General features: G+C 28.4%; 1 protein-coding gene across 7 annotated transcripts in view; it reads left to right on the plus strand.

Annotated features, from left to right (window-relative positions):
* The window catches only part of LOC122719703 (peripheral plasma membrane protein CASK), a 238805-nt gene that overhangs the window by 190054 nt on the left and 29798 nt on the right, over positions 1 to 18953 (plus strand). For 6 of the 7 annotated variants that reach the window (XM_043945743.1, XM_043945745.1, XM_043945747.1 and 3 more), the window contains 3 exons: positions 17115 to 17306; positions 17712 to 17876; positions 18858 to 18926. In XM_043945743.1, the coding sequence (XP_043801678.1) occupies positions 17115 to 17306; positions 17712 to 17876; positions 18858 to 18926 (426 nt within the window). Of the gene's footprint in view, positions 1 to 17114; positions 17307 to 17711; positions 17877 to 18857; positions 18933 to 18953 lie in introns of all 7 variants that reach the window. The other variant, XM_043945744.1, reaches the window with a different exon arrangement.

Consider the following 18953-nt stretch of genomic DNA (forward strand, 5'->3'; position numbering starts at 1 on the left):
CATTTATTTCGACGTTTAGATTGTATAGTACATTTGGGAAATTAATGGCGTCCCTTAATAAATCGTAAATATGATTTAAATTATTGTAATTTATCTTGATTTAACAGCAAAACAAAATCTTATTCCTATTGTAACTAATCATTACAATGAAGGTAGGAAGCAATAAAGGTTTAAGGAGAGTTATGGAATGCCAAATACATAATTACATAATGATATATAATTAATGATATAAATTGAAGATGGAATCTAGCTTGAATCTAATTTAAATATAATATTATAACATATCTAAACTCGATCTGACATGTTTAAGCTTATAATATATACAACCTAAGTTTAACTTAGTTAATCAGACGTAATTTATGTGATGTACCGACGTTGAACTGACCACACTACACCACGAACACAACGTACCAAAGCATCAAATATACCCAACAAGATAGTTCTAATTCGAATTTAAACTATGCTAGATTCCCTGATTTAAATAATCCAAGGTTTAATGCATATCTGGCATTACATTTATTTGAAACGAAAGATATATAGTCAGCTAACGATACAGTGAATTGTAATACAGATTTGTCAATTGTACTTTCAATTATCTTCAACAATTATCTGACAACAATTTTTTAAATTAATTTAATTAAAAAATTGTAAAGAAAATCTTAATAAAAATCGAAAGTGAAATAGAAAAATTTAAAAATTATAAGATGAAGCATAAAATTTATAAAGTTGTATCATTCTTGTTCATGTTATTGTTACAATATATTTTAATCATTTTTTACTTTGTGTTTATTATTTTATGTTATTACTTTGTGCTTATTATGTATAAATATATTGTCAGCACAAATACGAATTGTTAAATAATAAGTAACAATACAAACAATATTGTTATATTGTTTAAAATTTAGCGATATATATGACGATTTTCGATAATTAATTATTATGCATGAGTGAAACGCAATTATGGATAATGATTTTAATTAAAACGTGCATTTTATAATTTTATCTTCTTAATCAGATTTTCACAACTTTCCATTCTGATTTCTGCAATTCATATTTTCTGTAACAAATTTCTTCATGCTCAAGTATCATCTTTGTTAAATTTCGTTATGTATATTTAACATCGTTTAAACGAAAGATTTATAAATTTAATTTTTAATGAAGAGATAAGATTGGCAGAAGTATTAATTGAAATAGCTATTGAATGAATAAATACTTTCAGAAACAAATATTGTTATTTTATGCCAACGTGTTATTTTTAACGTTACTTGTTTAAAGAAGCATAAGATGTTGAATAATTGTTAAACTGCAGATGTTTAAATTTTTATTTTTGTATGAACATAATTCAAGAAATGGAAATTAAACAAAGATTTGTTTTGTTTATTGTACATTTTTTATTATACATTTCATGCATCTTTAAAAAAGATTTTTAAATGATATTTAATGTTTCAAGCAAGATTTACTATAAAATAAAAATGAGAAATCATGCAATTTAATTAAGAAATATTTTTAATAATAGAAACACAAGATAAATAACAAACATCGTAAAGATAAAAATAAACAAATAAACAATAAACAAGAAACAAAGATATTTTATGATTCAAATAAGAAAAGATTACTTTTATTATTATATCATGAAATCATTATAAATATTCATTATTTTTTTTTAATTCTATTTGTAATATTTAATAATAAAATTAAAATTTAAAGACACATCGATGAATACTTTCAGAAATTTTTAATTTAAGAGAAATCAGAATTCTTTCATCGCGATTTATCTTATATCGAATATACAGAGAAACTTAAATCCCCAAATGAAATTTAAATTCGTGATATTTATAATATAGGTTGAAAATTTCCGTTTGCAATTCTAATTTGTGGGAAAAATAATATCAAAAAACATTGATAGCTTGTCATTTTATTGCAATTTTGTTATTTCAATTTCATTGTGAACGTGCCAAAATAAATTATCAGCCGATAAATGATTTCTACAAATTTACATGTACTTTAAATTACGCGGTACAATGGAAACGGTAAACACCGAAAATTTGAAATCGATTTTAATGCAGAATTGATTGAACACGTTGATTAGATACGGGCGTATTAAACGGGCAGACGGATAATCTAACGTTCTACACGACGAAATTACAGAAGGTACATCATCCCAACAAACAGTGAAGCGATAGAATGATGGCTTAGTGCGTTTCTACTTGTCGATGTTGCGACCACGATTCATATATCCCGCGACATGGAAGCAAAGTGGAGTTTAGAGGAGACTTTCGATGGCAACCTAACCTAACTTTCTCCTCTATAAATATAATATTTTGCTGTATTATAATTCATTGCACGATGCAATTTATGAAAATAAATTTTCATTTGTGTAGTTTTTGTCATTGTAAAACGGATAATTTAATAACTTGAAAATTAATTTTATTACCTTTGTTACCTAGATTGCGAAAAATAGAAAATTAAAGAATTAATTTATTTTTACTCTTAGATGTATTCAATTATAAATGTTTTAATAATGTACTTTAAATTTCTTTTTTTTTTTTTTGAAAATTAATATTTTAGTTACTTTATTCGAACGAATTCTTTTTATTATGTAGATGTTTATGATCTTTCTGTACATGACACGTTTATATGCGGTGTTTCTGTATAAGTCAAATGTTACTGAAAAAAAATTAATGATAAAAACAGATTTTCCCGATAATTTTCAGAGTATCTATACGATTTCAAAAATGTTTGAAGGAAATAGACAAGAGAATACCGCAGGGGAATATGCAACGTTTAACAAAAACTATACGCCAAAAGACATATTTATCCATTCAAAATGAACGTGCATTTGCTACGGCTTAATGGCAGATATGCACGCTCACCAAAATCTGTAACTGCTGCATGAATTCGCATTTATTCGGTCAGAAATATATATTTACTGTGGCCTAATGGTGGATATACGCAGTATATGCAATTATCGTTTCGATTTAAAAATTTCTCTGCAATTTTTGACAATTTAAACAGACGAGGAGGAATTTTATGTGGTGAAAAGAAATAGAGGATCAAACTCGTAATCATAATTTTTTAAAAATATTAAATCTATATTCAATATTCATCATTTCATGTATTTTAAATTAGATGTACGTATTCGAAATTATAGCAAACCGAATTATCCATTTCTCCTTTTCCCCTTATATTTCCCCCTCCTCTTCTATTTCTCTCAACATTTTCCTCTCGACAAACGAACCGACCAAACTCAAAGTAAATGAACATTGAACGAACACGAGTTTCGTTCTCTTCGGATTTCGCGTAAATTACGAATTATCCGGTATTAGAAGACACGAAAGCAAAGAAATAATTGTTCTCAGCTCGCGTCGCCACGCTCAAGAAGATAACATTAGCATAAAAACCACGCATCGGCGATCTGAGAAAATGCGCCTGGATGTCGATGAAACGTAATGTGGTACAAAAGCTAATAGAAACTAGAGCGCATCGTTTTGCAATTAATTGAAATTTACCTCGTACCCCGTTGTTAACCGATTGATCGTTGAACGCCAACAATGGTCTCGGCCACTCGACTATTTATGGTTTCATAATTCTAGAACGTGGGTGCATATACGGTTTATTTAACACGCTTACTTCAATATGCTCCGTTGTACGCTATCTAGTGATAGCCAGCGTTAACCGGGTCGAAGAATTAGAGGGACTTGAGGAGTAAAGTAAGTGGGAGGAAAGAGAATCTATTAGTAGCGTTATCGTTGATAGTATTATTGTTTAATAATTAGAATTGGAAAAAGTTGAAAGATTAATTAGTTAAAATTTAATAACTTTATTTAAAATAATTATTTAAAATTATTTAAAATAATAACATTTATTTGTAGCTACTATAAATAATCGCTCTTCGTATAATCTATTTGACTTAATTGGTTTAATTTATTCGATGCTTTGAACAATTATTGAAGTAACTTTATTCTTTCAAAAAATATTAAAATTTTGTCTTTCTGCGCTAGATGTAATATAGGTGGTATAGGTATTAACGATGGGACTATTAAGATGGTCGAAAGGAAGAGGCAAAGATTCCTCGTTGAGGGATTTCTCCCTTGTGTGTGATAAAGCAAACTTTACAGCGGCACAAAGAATATTTGCTGGATCTAAATTTATTAAATGGAATGTATTTTGAGTTATTGGAAATAGATTATAAAATTGTACGAGAGAACGGAAATAGACGGCGCACAGAGAGCGGAGTTCAGGAAAGACGCAGCAAAATGAAAATTGAGGAAAAAAGCCTCCTTCGCGTGTTTCTTAATAACACTATTCGCAGATGGAGCGTTAGCTTAGAATCAATGAAAAAAAAATTGGCAATATCACGAGGTAGGGGGACACATCCGTTAGATATTGGTTAGAAAATGGAGGATGGATGTGATATATCGACGTACGGTAATGTGGAATATAATATAGTGGATTTTCGAGCGTGTAGCACGTAAAACGGATAAAATATCCTCGCGGGAAAATGGCGATTATTATGGCGGAATTGCAGGTAATATCTTATTCCATATATAAAAATACTTGAATTATATATCGTGGATACGTTTCAGATTTACTGTTCTACTTACGTTTAAATAGGCTATGCGGCGGTTGATGCGGGATTAATGTGGTATTTCTTTTTGAATTCCGATAATTTATCGGGAAATAAGATTAACATATAGCGTTGAATTAAACAGCTATTAAATTCTTTCTGAAATATCGTTAAATAGTAATATAGGAATTTTGAGAATGTATTAAGAAGAGATATGGAATCTTGGAAAATTGATTTTTCATTATATAGAACGAAGTTTAAATTAAATTGGAAAAATCAATTGTACATGATATAATATCCTATGAATATATAATACTTACGCAAATCTGTTCGTTATTTCAATAAATTTCCTGCTTACTATTAAAAGTTAAGTTATTTTAAATAAATCCATGTTATCATCGTTAAAAAATATTCAAGATTTTATATAACACATTTTATAAGTGTAACATAAAAAATTCTAATATTAAACACTTGTCATTATTAAAGTATTCGACTATTCGTGATTCCAATTTCTATTTAAATCTAAATAATAATTTCTCAAAGTTGAACAATGCAACACCTGGGAGTAAAATTAATCATCTTAATGTATTCAAGAGCATCATGTGATAAGTATCGGTTAAAAGCACGTTTCGTCAACGTGGTGTATCTATATATCAATGAAAACCTCAACATATCAACGGTTGACAAAGGAACTAAGTCATTTGCATATGAAAGCTCAACCAAATTACCAAACATAAACTAATGCTTATTTCTTCAAAGCGTTGTAACGCTTTGCATGATAAAACGCTCATTGTTTCTAACTGGGCCAGTACTTAACAAAATTCCAAAAGCTTATTACTCCGAACGAAGCAAATCTCGTGGCGAGACAGAAGAAGAAAACGAAAAAGAGAAAGAATCTGTTTTCGGTAGTTTCGTGTTTTGTCCCATGCATTACATCGCGTCCTGAAGGAGTGAAATTAATCTAGAGTATCTTGAGTTACGTTTGAGGTTTTCCACCTATCTGGGAAGAAATTGTGTCAGCGCGCGAATGAATAAAGGCGTTCCATTAAGAGAAACAGTGAAGCGTGGAGCTGAGAGAAACGCGTTGAAAAGAAAGAGGGAGGGAGGGAAAAAAAGGAGAAGAAAATTGAGTCGGTGGGTCCAGTCGTGCAAATTACGAAAATAAAAGGAACTTCAAATAGTGTCCGTTTCATTTACCTTATTATCTAATTTGCTTAGCGTTCCTCCAATATCAAAATTCTAAATTAAGTAAATTCTAATTATATTAAACTCATATCACCTTATTATCTTTTTAAATTAAATACCTTGTTAAATTATAATATTATAATAAGAATTCGTACAAAGTGGGGAAAAAATTATGATGATCTAATATCTTTTTATAATGTTTTAGATAAATTTTAACAAATTTTCAAGATTTTTACATTGAGATGAAAATTCCATTGATAGGAAAAATAATTTCATATTATGATCCACATTGGCAATACAATTGATCCAGCGGATTATTACAATCTCAAATCAAAACTCGAGGTGCATTCAAAAACTAAAATTGCCACAGTGCTCCATTATTCAACATCTATTCACTGTCGCATATGTAAATTCCAACAAATTGTCTTTTTAATATCAGCCATACAGAACAAATCGATAAATTCACGAACTTTTTGAATGAACTATAATATGTTTCGTGCAACCTCGTATTTCTCCCATTGTAGAATGAAATCCTCTGTATTTATATTGAATTATTATTTTCCATCTAGCCAATCCACCGTACAGAATGAAATAAAATTTTTGTACCAAAAAAATATCACTTAATATCGCGATGTCAACTATTAACGTTCTCCATCTCGTGATAATACGAGGGAGAGAGCGGAAATTCTCTCGACTAGTGCGAACATCGAAACGAAGAAAATTTCATTTGCACCGTTGAAACTGGTAAACTCCAATTGCTAAACCGGTTCTCTTCAGCGTCAGCTGAAACCGCGAAAAACGAAAACAATGAGCATTCAGAACCACGGTCCGGCATGTTCCTAGGCGGCTTTGTTTCTCACTGCTTCCTATCCTGTCTATTCTTTCGCCGTGGCTCGCCTTTATAATTGTTCCCCGTTAAGCAAACCCATGGTTGGGAAAGTGGATATGAAGCAACGAGGATCAACTCTCGTAACTTGATTCTCTCTGTACACCGTGCCCCTTTACACTTTATACTCACTCCCTCCTTTCACCTTTCCTAGTTATTATATGCATAATTTCGCCATTGCCCGTGTTTGCACAATCGCCGTTCATTGGAAGTTGTTCCATCCTTGGCTTTGGAGACGATGAGATAGGAACATAGGAAAATCGTCGATATGGAAAATTGGTTATATATTTACCAGAGGAAAGTAAGGGTGTTAGGAGATATGGGTGAAAAGGAGAATACCTTTGGTGATAAAAAATGGATGGGATTGAATGAGGAAATGTTTAATCTTTGAAAAGATTTTAAACGTGTAAGGGAAATTTTCTATTCGAAATAATTATTAATATTGTTATAATTAAGAATATATTAAAAGTATTGCATAGAATAATATATATTTGTATCGAATAAAAGAAAATTCTAAAATTTAAATTGTTTGTAACTGGATTAAGAGACAAAGATTTAGTAGATCACGTAATAACATTATACATATATATATATGTGAAGCAATACAGAACAACACGACAATCTGTTACTGAATTTCTTTTCCCGTAATTCCAAGAGGAGAGAATCTTTCTCGATAAAACGTAATCATGAAGCAAGACGAGAGAAAAAGCAATTCACGTTGACGAAGTGGCAATTATATAGATCCTGCGCTTTCTCTTTACCAGTGGCGCATTGAATTACGTTTGATTATCCCGTTTCTGTCGAGAAAGGAAAAAAATTAGTATCGAGAAAATGCAATTACACCTCTACATCAAAGGGCGATCTTCGATATTTCCCAATAAACAAGTTGTTTTCGACTAGCTTGAAAATAGAAAGTTTCTTTGAAATTCGAAAACTTGCCGAGAACATAGAACAGTTTTCAATGGCTTCTGTGTGCTGTTATAAATAAGAGAAGAAAGAGAAAAATATATGAAAAAAATTCGTATGGACGTAATGGCAAATATCTTTTCTAACGGATTCAGTAGTTAGGGTCGAGCGCAAAACCGACCGGTGTAATCGACGTAAAATAGGCAATTATGTAAAACGAGTCGTAGTTATATAACGACTCTGCGCTAATTTGCGCATACATTAATTCCGACTTCTGTAACGAATGATCTTTCGTTCTTGAATTGCAAATGTTTTGTCGGGTTCATTGTACTCTAATGATGTTTTGGTGAAGTTAGATGGAAGAATAGATATAATTTTCATATTTTTCAAAGGATGGAAGAAATATTATGAAGAATATATATAATTAATATAATATTATATTAATTGTTTAAATTTTATCTCTTCAAATTGAATATATAGCAGGTAATTCGATTATCTTTGATTATTTAAAAAAAAAAAATTATTAAATAATTACATTTATAATGAACAAATATTTAAGACTTTAAATAATATATATTTGAAATTTAACTTGTTGTTAATTAAAATTAAATATACTTTTTCTTTTTTTTAGATTCTGGATTCATTTTTCAACAAATATTGACATACAATTAACGATGAAATAAAACTATAAATATGTGAATATATCTGTTTCTCGTTGATATTGTTTGTTCAATTATTTTATTTTGTTACAATTATAAATTAAAATTTTCAACATAATTTGTTATCTATTAATGCGTAATATTTTAATATAACATTTAAATATATTTAAATAATAATAAAATTTTAATCGAAATAATAGAAATGATATTTCACGATCATAAAGATTAAAATTTTCTTTCAGTTATAAAGAGGGAGAGAAAAAAATCTCCTTTTCACTTTATCTCTTCAAAGGAAACGCCTTTCGCGCCAAGAACTTCTTTTCATCTCTACAATTTCTCGATGCTCCTTGCATTCTGAAATATTTTAACAATTTTAATTTTCCAGGATAGATTTTTCCATCGTGCTATCTATGACGATGATATCTATGGCCATCTATTAAAGCTAGCTAATATCGGCATGAAATATATGAAGTAGTATCTGTGCTTGGTTTCTCTTCAATAGACCCCTCGATAAAGTTATCGAAAACCGGAAGTCGAAGATTTAGATGTATTTTTCACACTACTCCTCCGCATCATTTTCAAACTTTTGTCTAGAATATATGGCTTATTGGAATATATTGGAAATCGATGAAGATTCACAAAATATTTTTACATAAATATAAATTTTGTTTATTAATTTCGAATTTGGAATTAAGATTTTTACGATATAATTAATTACTTTAGATTCAATGTACAATATAGAATGGAAAATTGTTAGGGATGTTGTTAGGGATGTAATTATCCAATTAAAATTTATTTCATTATTGATATTCTGAATTCTACTATTCTTTTAGCATATTGATCTTTTTATGATTCTTTGGTAGTAACAATGGAAAGGATACTTGATTCAATAAGAGATTCGTATTTAATCGACTTTCCATTGTAACTTTATCTTGCTAACTGTTATACTTGTTATCGATAAAATAATGAAGATAAATAAAGATAAAATAATGAAAGTGAAATATCGGAAATGAATTTTATCAATGTACAAAAATATTGTATATTACAATACAAAATTTATCTTATTCAATCTTTTTCAAAAAAGAATTACATACATACAAAATTACATAAGATAAATTATTATATATTTGTTATATATAAATGAATTACCGAGAACTTCGTGAAAAAAAAGAAGAAATATTTTTGTTCTAATTTAATTTATAAATGTACATATTTTATTCACAAAGTCATTTTCATTTATATTACACCAGTTGTATCTACATTGAAAACTCCGATTGTCTCTTAAGCGAAAACACGCTGGTATCTTTTAGATTTAACAATAATACAATAAAATAAGATAAAATTACATAGATAGTGTTCAATGATTGTTCCTTATCACAGCACTTTGTACGAAATTTTTTCTGATTTCCACTTACGAGAGTATAGTGACACAATTCGGTTGAAAAATTTTGGCCATTCTACGCTACCGCTATCTTCAGAATCTGGAACTTTTACCCCATTCATGGTTGTGTAACTGTGTCACATACAGGTATTCACTATCTATAGCGCGTGTACATTGGTTTTTCCACACCATCCAAAGACGCCATTCCTTTTACTACTTTTACCTCCTCCCCGTCTTTGAACGAAACTTCACCTCGAGGCAGAAATTCCTCCACATCTTTTCTTCACGTCTTCACGTATCTATTTCTCGAACATCCTTTTCTTCATCTTTCCATCGACTGTTCAAATTATAAGAAAATCTTAGAAACTTTTTAAATTCCTTGTGTGCATTTTATAGATATTACAAATATTCATTTATTTCATTTATGGACAAAATTAGTGGCATTAAAATGAGTGTATGTAATAAAATATGTATATATTGCAAATTACATATTAAAGAAGTGAAATTAAAAAATTCAAAAGCAGCAATATTAAAAATTCAATTCGAATTTTGTGAATTTTAACATTAAATTATTATAAATATTTTTTGCAAAACTAGGACTTGTAAAAAAAATTGCATGCGAATGACGTAGTGATTAATTATTTTTTTAAGTAGTTTTTTTCATGTAATAAGTATACGTGTAATTATTAATTCAATTCGTTTAATCAAAATTTATTCCAATGAAAATTCATTCAAAACGTAACCTGGAAATTTAATGAAATATGTCATTACACTATACCCATATTTCATTATTTTATCTGATGTCAACATACTTTGCATTCATTATTTTCCCTCTATCAGTTGAATCAGTTTCGCGTTTCGTCCTGGAAATGCATTCTATCAAACGAATAGTATTTGGACAAACATATAGTATTTACTTGCATTACGTATAAAATACATGGAATAAATTTAAATTGTAAACATAGAAACAATAAATAGGATGCTGAAACGATAATTCGAATTGAATTTGTGAATTTTACTTTAGGAAAATAAATCGATAGAAATCAATGATCAATTGTGAATTGTATCCATTCGTCATGTGGAATGCAAGTGTCGTTTTTACATATAGACACTATTCCATCATCTGGTTTCTATTTCAAACCTAACAACAATTATTTAATTCCTTAACGTTGTTCATTTTTCTTGTTATAAATTCAATCCATAAACAACAAAGAATTCAATTTTGATATTTTTTATTATTATTAAATTAAAATTTTCAAAAGTTTTATTGTTTTCAAATAATTGAACATATAATTGAATATTTTTTTTAAAATCAAATACTTATTTCTAATCTAATTATTTCCAATATAATATTTGCAGATTGATACAATTGATTTCTTTTTTCAAATTGAAATAATAGATACATCAATATTTAAATTGTAAATTTGAAGCATAATACTGAATTAAGTAATAAAGTGATTAATTTAATAATTTAATAAAGCGATATAAAATAAAAACAAGTTAATCCAAGGATCCAATAAGCAGGATCATTCGATAGGATGCATTGGTTTCCAGTTACAGGATACTAGCATGCTAGATACACCGTAGCAAAATTTGCATGGGGCAATATTATTTTACCCTCGAAACCGCTAACTGGCTCATTGACGTGCAAACGCAGCCACAAACGGTTACAGTTTAGCTGGTCATAATACCTTTTAACGTTCACTTGAATTAAGATAATTTATACCTTTAATGCCATCTAAATTGCACTTAGTAACCAGCATGGACATGGAGTATTCGCTTCTCGTGCATTTTTTCTAGGAATATAATAATAATGTACGGATATTTCGTTTATCCTTTTAAAGTATTGTGTTATGCTTTTACAATATTATTATTGAATTTCAATGAATTGAAATAAATGAATTAAAATTGATTCTAATTTCATGTTACAATAAAGTTTATTAAAAGAAATTAAATATACTTATATATTCATAGTTCTCTTATAAGTATTTACCTGGTATTGTACATTTTCAAAATAATTATTGCCTTCACATGTTTTATCTGGAAATACTAATAATATTGCAGTTCTGAATAAATTTGAAATAATAAAGACACATAAAAAATGCGGAGTCATGTAAATTTTAAAAAATATAATCTGGACGATAAAATATATATTATTTATATAAACGTGTAATTATTAATTTTAAACATTTATTCATTCTGTTTTATTATTTTACATTCCATTTTTTTTCACACGTGCTTTATATTCATTATTCATTAAAATAAAAGATTCATAAAAATAAAAGATTTCAATTTTTAATTAAATTTAGTTTCATATTTTTCATAAAAGTCCTGCTATATATTATGCTACATGTGTTGTCGCTATCCTAAAATTAAATCGATAATTATAATAGTATTCATACGACGAAGCAGCTAATTCTTTGAAGCAAGGTTTTAAATTTTAAAAAACCCGTTGACACACTTCTCTAGCAATTGCCCCAGCTTCGTTTCGGATATTCTGCTTCAACTGGAGCGGACTAGTTGAGTTTCTGTAAGCAGGGTGTTTAAAGAAGTTGCATAAGCAAAAGTCAAGTGGAGCAAAGTTGAGATCTTTTGCAAGTCAGTCAGTGTCACCGCATCTTGAAATTAATATTTCAGAAAAAAAATTCTCTGGTAATTTCTAGAATTATATCTTCAGCGTCATGAAACATGTGTTATTCAAATCATAAAAAAAAGTATATATAATTTAAATGTATATTTAATATTTATAATAATAATATAATTATGGTTTCTTTGAAATAAAGATCAATTTAATGATCAAAATTATTATGCATAAGAATATTCTTTCTCGTGAATATTTCACTCACATTAATGTTATAATTAATATACAATTATTTGTCAAATCGAAAATAAATTTCACTATGTAATGTATGTAATGCGATTGTAATGATAAAATAATTGAATCGTAACTGTATTTGTATCATTGAAAAAGTTTAATAATTTTATGCAATTTATAATGTATGATTAATTGCAGAAATATATAAATCATCATTTCTATCGAACACGTGAAAAATATTATTTAAGAATGCAATTTTTAACTTTTAATGCAACTTTTTCATTAGATAGATTTCATATTATATAAATATTTATCATTTTGAGATATATCTTCTTTTGATAAAATTTACAAGTTACTTTCCTATATTCGTTTCACGTTTATTATTTTATTTATATGGCAGGAAGTTAGGAAAAAAAAAGTTAGAAAACTGAAATTTGTTTCAGAGATAGAAAGAAATATTAATTTTCAGAGAAATTGATAAAGGTTTCGTTTTCAATTTGATTGAATCGAGTTGTGATTTATTTTATAGCTTTCATTTTGTTATTTATCAAGCTTGCAAAACGCTTACATAATAAACTTTGCTTTCCTAACGATTAAGTGAATACTAATTAATGAATAGCCGATAGAGATAACGTGATTAATGGCATTAATATCACAGCAAATAAGCATTATCGAAATCAACAATACGAAAATTCCTATTTTCTGTTCTACCTCTGATTTTAATTATTAAACAGAAACGTTGCACGAAAAAATAAAAGTATAAATAAAGGAATGCAATTGAATTTTTCACACGAATATTTTACTGGCAGTATCTTGGGAAATTTCGTTTTGAATATTTGGTATCGTTCTTGCGAAAATGGCTATTTCGAGACAATGTAGGTGCATATATTGAAAAAATAATATTTTTAAAATTTAAACTGTGATTTTTTTCTCAAGATTTATTTAATAAAAATGATTTTATTTATTTATAAACAAATAGCATTCAAATTTGATCCTAAATAAATATTATAAATTGGAATTTTTATGATAATTTTCCATCAGATGAATTTAAATTGATATAATGATTTTTAAAAATTCTTATTTTAATAATTTCTATGTTTGCTTAAAATTATACTCGTTTTCTAACCTGATCTATTGTTTTTTTTTATTTATAAAATTTCTGATAAGAAATCTTATTGATAAATTCACTGATAAAACCCGAGTGAAACACAATTTCCTTTCTTTTTCTTTTTTTCCTTTTTCATTTCAGCGTCACTGTCGAATTTACTTTGTCTTTACCATCCTGTGACATAATATTCTTTTTATAAAGTTGATTTGTATATTTTTTATAACAGTATCCAATTTTACTTAACATCATTTCAAAATGGAGTTTTTAACACAAAGCTTTGTGAGAAGATTTTATTTCACATTTTTGATATATCTACCTTTTTTCCTCCCATTTGAAAATTTAGTGGAAATATACCAATAATATTTATATAATAGAATGTATTGTTGAAAAAAGACTTTATCAATTAAAAATATTTTTAATTGTTATATTGTTAGAGAGAAATTATATAAAGGCGAACTAAAAATTTTTATCTTCTTTTATTCTAACCTGAAGAAATAATATAAGAGATTATATAAAATTATATCAAAATAAAAGTCTTTCTGTTGTTAATCATGAAATCAAGTTTTCAATATAATTATGTGAAAAAATTCTTTTTTTTTAAATATTTTATTCTTTGATATTATGAATGAACTAAACTATAAACCAAATTATAATTATATATAAATTTGCAAAATAGAGTATTCTAGGATCATTTCACATCGATTTCATTTATTAACTTCGATGTTTTAAGAAATTCAAACAAGTAACTAATATGCAAATCAAACTTTTACACCAATAAATCGTAATATATAAAAAATCTCATATTAAGTTCATAACAATCTATTATAACTCTAAAATTATCTCAAAAAAAACCATAAAAATTAAAAAAAAAGAAAAACCATCGAGCCACTTCAATTTTAATAACTCACGAAAAAAAAAAAATTTCCATGCAAACATGGAGAAATAAAATCCGCGTTGTCCACGAGATATCGAATTACCCTCCCGCGCTATTATTTTCGCGATAAACACATGACAACATTCGCGAACAAAATATTCGATAAAGGGAAAGTTTCCATCCGAGCGCGCCCTCGTCCATTTCCTAGTGCTGGTATCTGGCGAGTCCGGTCGCTTCCGAAAATTATGGTTAAAATTGTACCGATATCCGTACACTTTCGCGCGTTACACACACGCACACACATCCTCTTACCGGGAACGAGGATTTACATATAGATTAGACGGATGTACACGGCTTGAGAGGGAAATAGAAACGTGGCGTGGCTATCAATGGGGGGAATCGTGTGACGATTTTGGCCCGATTTCAAGCGAAACCGGTTCCAGATGTACATACGTGCCTCGCGCACTCGTATTTCCATCTATATCCGCTCTTACGCGTGGCATTTCCTTCGATGCGTTCGTTGTCAAGAAAATATTAGATTAAAGCCTTATTCTTAGTTAGTCTTGATATTATGTTACAGTACTAATTTTACTGTCACTGTTGTGACGTAATTCGTGCTAATGATTTGATAATGTCGAACATGTCGAAGAGTAATATCATAGTATAAATTTTTGCTTTACTTAATGGTGAACGCAGGAATTTCAAACGCGACCATTTTAGAGATCGATCTCTTCAGACACTGGCACTATTCCAACGAATTATTCCAACATAGAACCTAGTATTTCGTGTGATATATCGTATTGCAGCGTCAAGAATCGAATCTTCACTTCTGCTTTATTTCTCTTTTTTCTTATTCTTCCTTCACTTTTCGAACCTACCGACGTGACTCTTCTGTCAGTTTGAAAAGGGAGCGGAGAGGCCATTGAATGTGTCGGTGGAAATCGATGATAGAAAAATCATATCTTTCTATTTATCTATATTTTCAATGCTGGTCGGTTTTCCAAAGAGTTATTTTCTGTATGAATTTCATATGGGGATGATATATCCAGCATTTTGAATTGATTGAACTTGCGAATAATGTTGCATTTATTTATAGATAATAGATTCGTTGATTAGTTTTTGATTAATTTTTATGAATTTAATTCGCAAATATTGCGAATTGAATGCTCTCTACCAAATAACGTTATATTTATCTGTATATGTATAATAGATTTAAAGTTTATCATATTATTTATGGATAATAGATTTAAAGTTTATCATATTATTTATGGATTGTGATTATTGCTCGACAAATTTATAATATTGTTACCAATGCAATTTTTAATAGTCTGATGTTATATAAGCTATTAAAGATATTAAATGAAATATCAATTATTTCTATTGACGTTATTCACACAGTTCTAAGTATCTTTCAATGAAAATAAAATATATTGACAAGTAGTACGATTTCATTTCACTCGCTTTCTTTGTAATTACTTTTTTTTTCATGTGACAAAGCGGTTTATCTTTCGACATTATCATTTGGAAATATTAATCACATTTCATGGCGCGAAATTATATACATGATGAACTTATTTCTTGATCGTTTCATATGCCACGTGTTGCATAAATTGTGATTCCAAACAATTTCGCGTTATAAATTCAACGAATGTTCTATGCACCGTAAAAAATTGCACGTGTTTTCAACATTCAGTTCGTGAAGTATGTAAAAGTGATCGTAACACAATGTTTCAACGCTTCGTTGCACAACTATTTACGTACTTCAATTATTCCATCTGTATGTCTCCAACTGCTGCCGTTAAATACGAGACTGTAAATTTATTTTTAACAAATTTGCTTAATGTTTTGTTTTTTCATGTCGAAGTCACCACTTCGTGTTCTTTACACGTGTCAAAATCATGCAATGTGCGATTTCTATACAATTTTCAATTCACTGGGCTAAATAAAGCGTTAAATATTGTTTTCTATGAAATCACTGCAGATGGAGACTGCATTTTTTTTTTAAATTAAATGGAACAAGAGGCTTTCATTTTGTAAGAAATAAATTTTTCCATAAAAATTTTCTATGAAGGTTTCTAAGTAAACAAAAGAACATTTATTTCTTCATTATGTACTAACATCCTTCAAAGGCTATTACGAATGAAATTTCTAAGGAAATGTTGTTTTAACACAATTTCTTTTGATGATGGCTTTTGTGGTTAGTGTCGAAACAAAAGAATAACATAGATAAAGAATATAAAAAATTTTTCGAGAACTATATTATACGTAAGTTTCATAAAAATCGATAATTTACATAAAAATTGTGTCTTTTTAAAATAGAAATATAATAAGAAAAATTCTTTAAAATATAAGAGTATATCAAATAATTAATTTCTTAATTATTTGATTTTTCTAGTAATCTTGAATATATGATTTGAAATCTTTCTTTTATCAAACTTTGGAAAGTATTTGTTATTTTTTTTTTATACGCGATTTATAAAAATATACTGCTCTTATCGGCTTCATAAAAAAGAAAAAAAAGAAAAAGTGACGGCAGACAGCAATATCCTGAAATTCTGTGAACGAAAAAACAAAAGTGTTGGCGTATTTACGGATAGTAGGTGCTATTCAAGCGACACGCAATATTGCATCCATGATAGCAAAACATCGTGACGGTTTGTTGTTTTATTCCTGCTCCATGCCAGCTGGTGTTTGACTGGTATTTAATTTCTTTCGTTTGATCTTCTGTTCCAGGCGCTTTTGCAAGCACATGACGTAGCGGGACATGAAGTTTATGGCGAAGAAGCCACCAGAGTTACGCCACCTCCTCTTCTCCCCTATCTAAACGGAGGCGACGATCTCGAGGGACAAAACGGTGATTTGGACCTCGAAAATGTAACGCGCGTCAGGCTGGTCCAATTCCAGAAGAACACGGATGAGCCAATGGTAAGAAAATAATATGTATCATACATATATAGTATAATTTTTATAGTATAATTGCGTAAATTAAATACATAATGTGTCAGGTAAGTCAGATAATTAAAGATTAAATTTCATAAATAATATTTTATAAAGATGTATGAAATTTATGGAAGAAAATATCCGAAAATTTTCTTTGGAAATTTATTATAATCTATGAAAAATTAAATTCAATTATTCGTATAAATTAATAAATATGATATAATGTAAATTCGAAAATACGAAAATATTAATATGATTAAATTTGAGAAGTGAGATTATCAAATTTTTAAAATTTATTATCTTTTATACAAATAAAATTTTTCTTCTGTATAAAAAGAAAACATGTTGAAGGAAAGACAATAAATATTAGCATTACTTGTTTGGTTGCAGGGAATCACTTTAAAAATGAACGAAGATGGAAAATGTGTGGTAGCACGAATTATGCACGGTGGTATGATACACAGACAAGCGACCCTTCACGTGGGTGACGAGATCAGAGAAATTAATGGGATACCGGTGGCCAATCAATCTGTCAATGCCTTGCAAAAGATACTCGTGAGTACAATTAGATCAAATCACAGATATTGTGTGAAATATTATTGATTGATATGCGATACTAGGTATTTGAATAACATCGCATGTTTTACAATTGTTTTGTTTTCTTTTTCTGAAGAATACATAAATACATATATAATGAATCTTATAACAATATCTTATTTTGTCGAATGATATAAAATGAAATTATATAAAGAAGAATGCAATAATAGATATATAGATAATACAAAATGATAAAATTCATTTTTTTTTAATTTATTCAAAATTGATGTATTATTTTTTTCGTTCTGCAACATTTAAAATAATAAGTAATTTATAAAATAATAGAATATTTTTGAATAAGCTATATTCTTCAGTCATTTATTTTATAATTTTAATATTAAAATAATTATATAATATTTATATTCATCATTCATATTGAAAATAATGTTTTAAGATAAATGCAAACATACATATACATACAAACATGAATGTATAAAATCCTACGAATATATAAAATTCTACCATCAGATCGATATCACAGAAAATCTGTCCTGATTTCCGATTCTGTTATATAACCAATAAAATCTTCTGTCATTTTGATATATACATCAAGTTTATCGCTAGTTTCGGAGATTTGACATCGAATCTGACATTAATCCATACTAGATACGCAGCTTTTTGTTTCATACTAAATACTCAGTGACTTATACAAAAGAATGATACATATGCAGTGTACTAATGATCAATTAAAAATCATTATCTTTAATATTATAGCTAAATTTATTTATTTTTTATTTTTAATACAGTTTAATTTTTTCTTTTTTGAAGAATTATTCTGCTTGAACTGATCTACATTTATTCAGATAATTAATAGAAAGTTATGTTTAAAATTTTTCTTTCACTCTGGTTTGAAAAAAATCATTCTTTTGGATATTTGTATAACACTTCTTCAAACGCGACTACGTCTTCAAATATTAACAATTCGACTTTCTGTTTCAGCGGGAAGCACGAGGTTCGGTGACGTTCAAAATCGTGCCATCGTACAGGAGCGCGCCACCCCCCTGTGAGGTACAAGTAAGCCCTAAAACCCAAACC

The sequence above is a fragment of the Apis laboriosa genome, unplaced genomic scaffold (assembly GCF_014066325.1).
Source record: "Apis laboriosa isolate Shangri-la unplaced genomic scaffold, ASM1406632v1 scaffold99_cov153, whole genome shotgun sequence".
Taxonomy (NCBI): Eukaryota; Metazoa; Arthropoda; class Insecta; order Hymenoptera; family Apidae; genus Apis; species Apis laboriosa.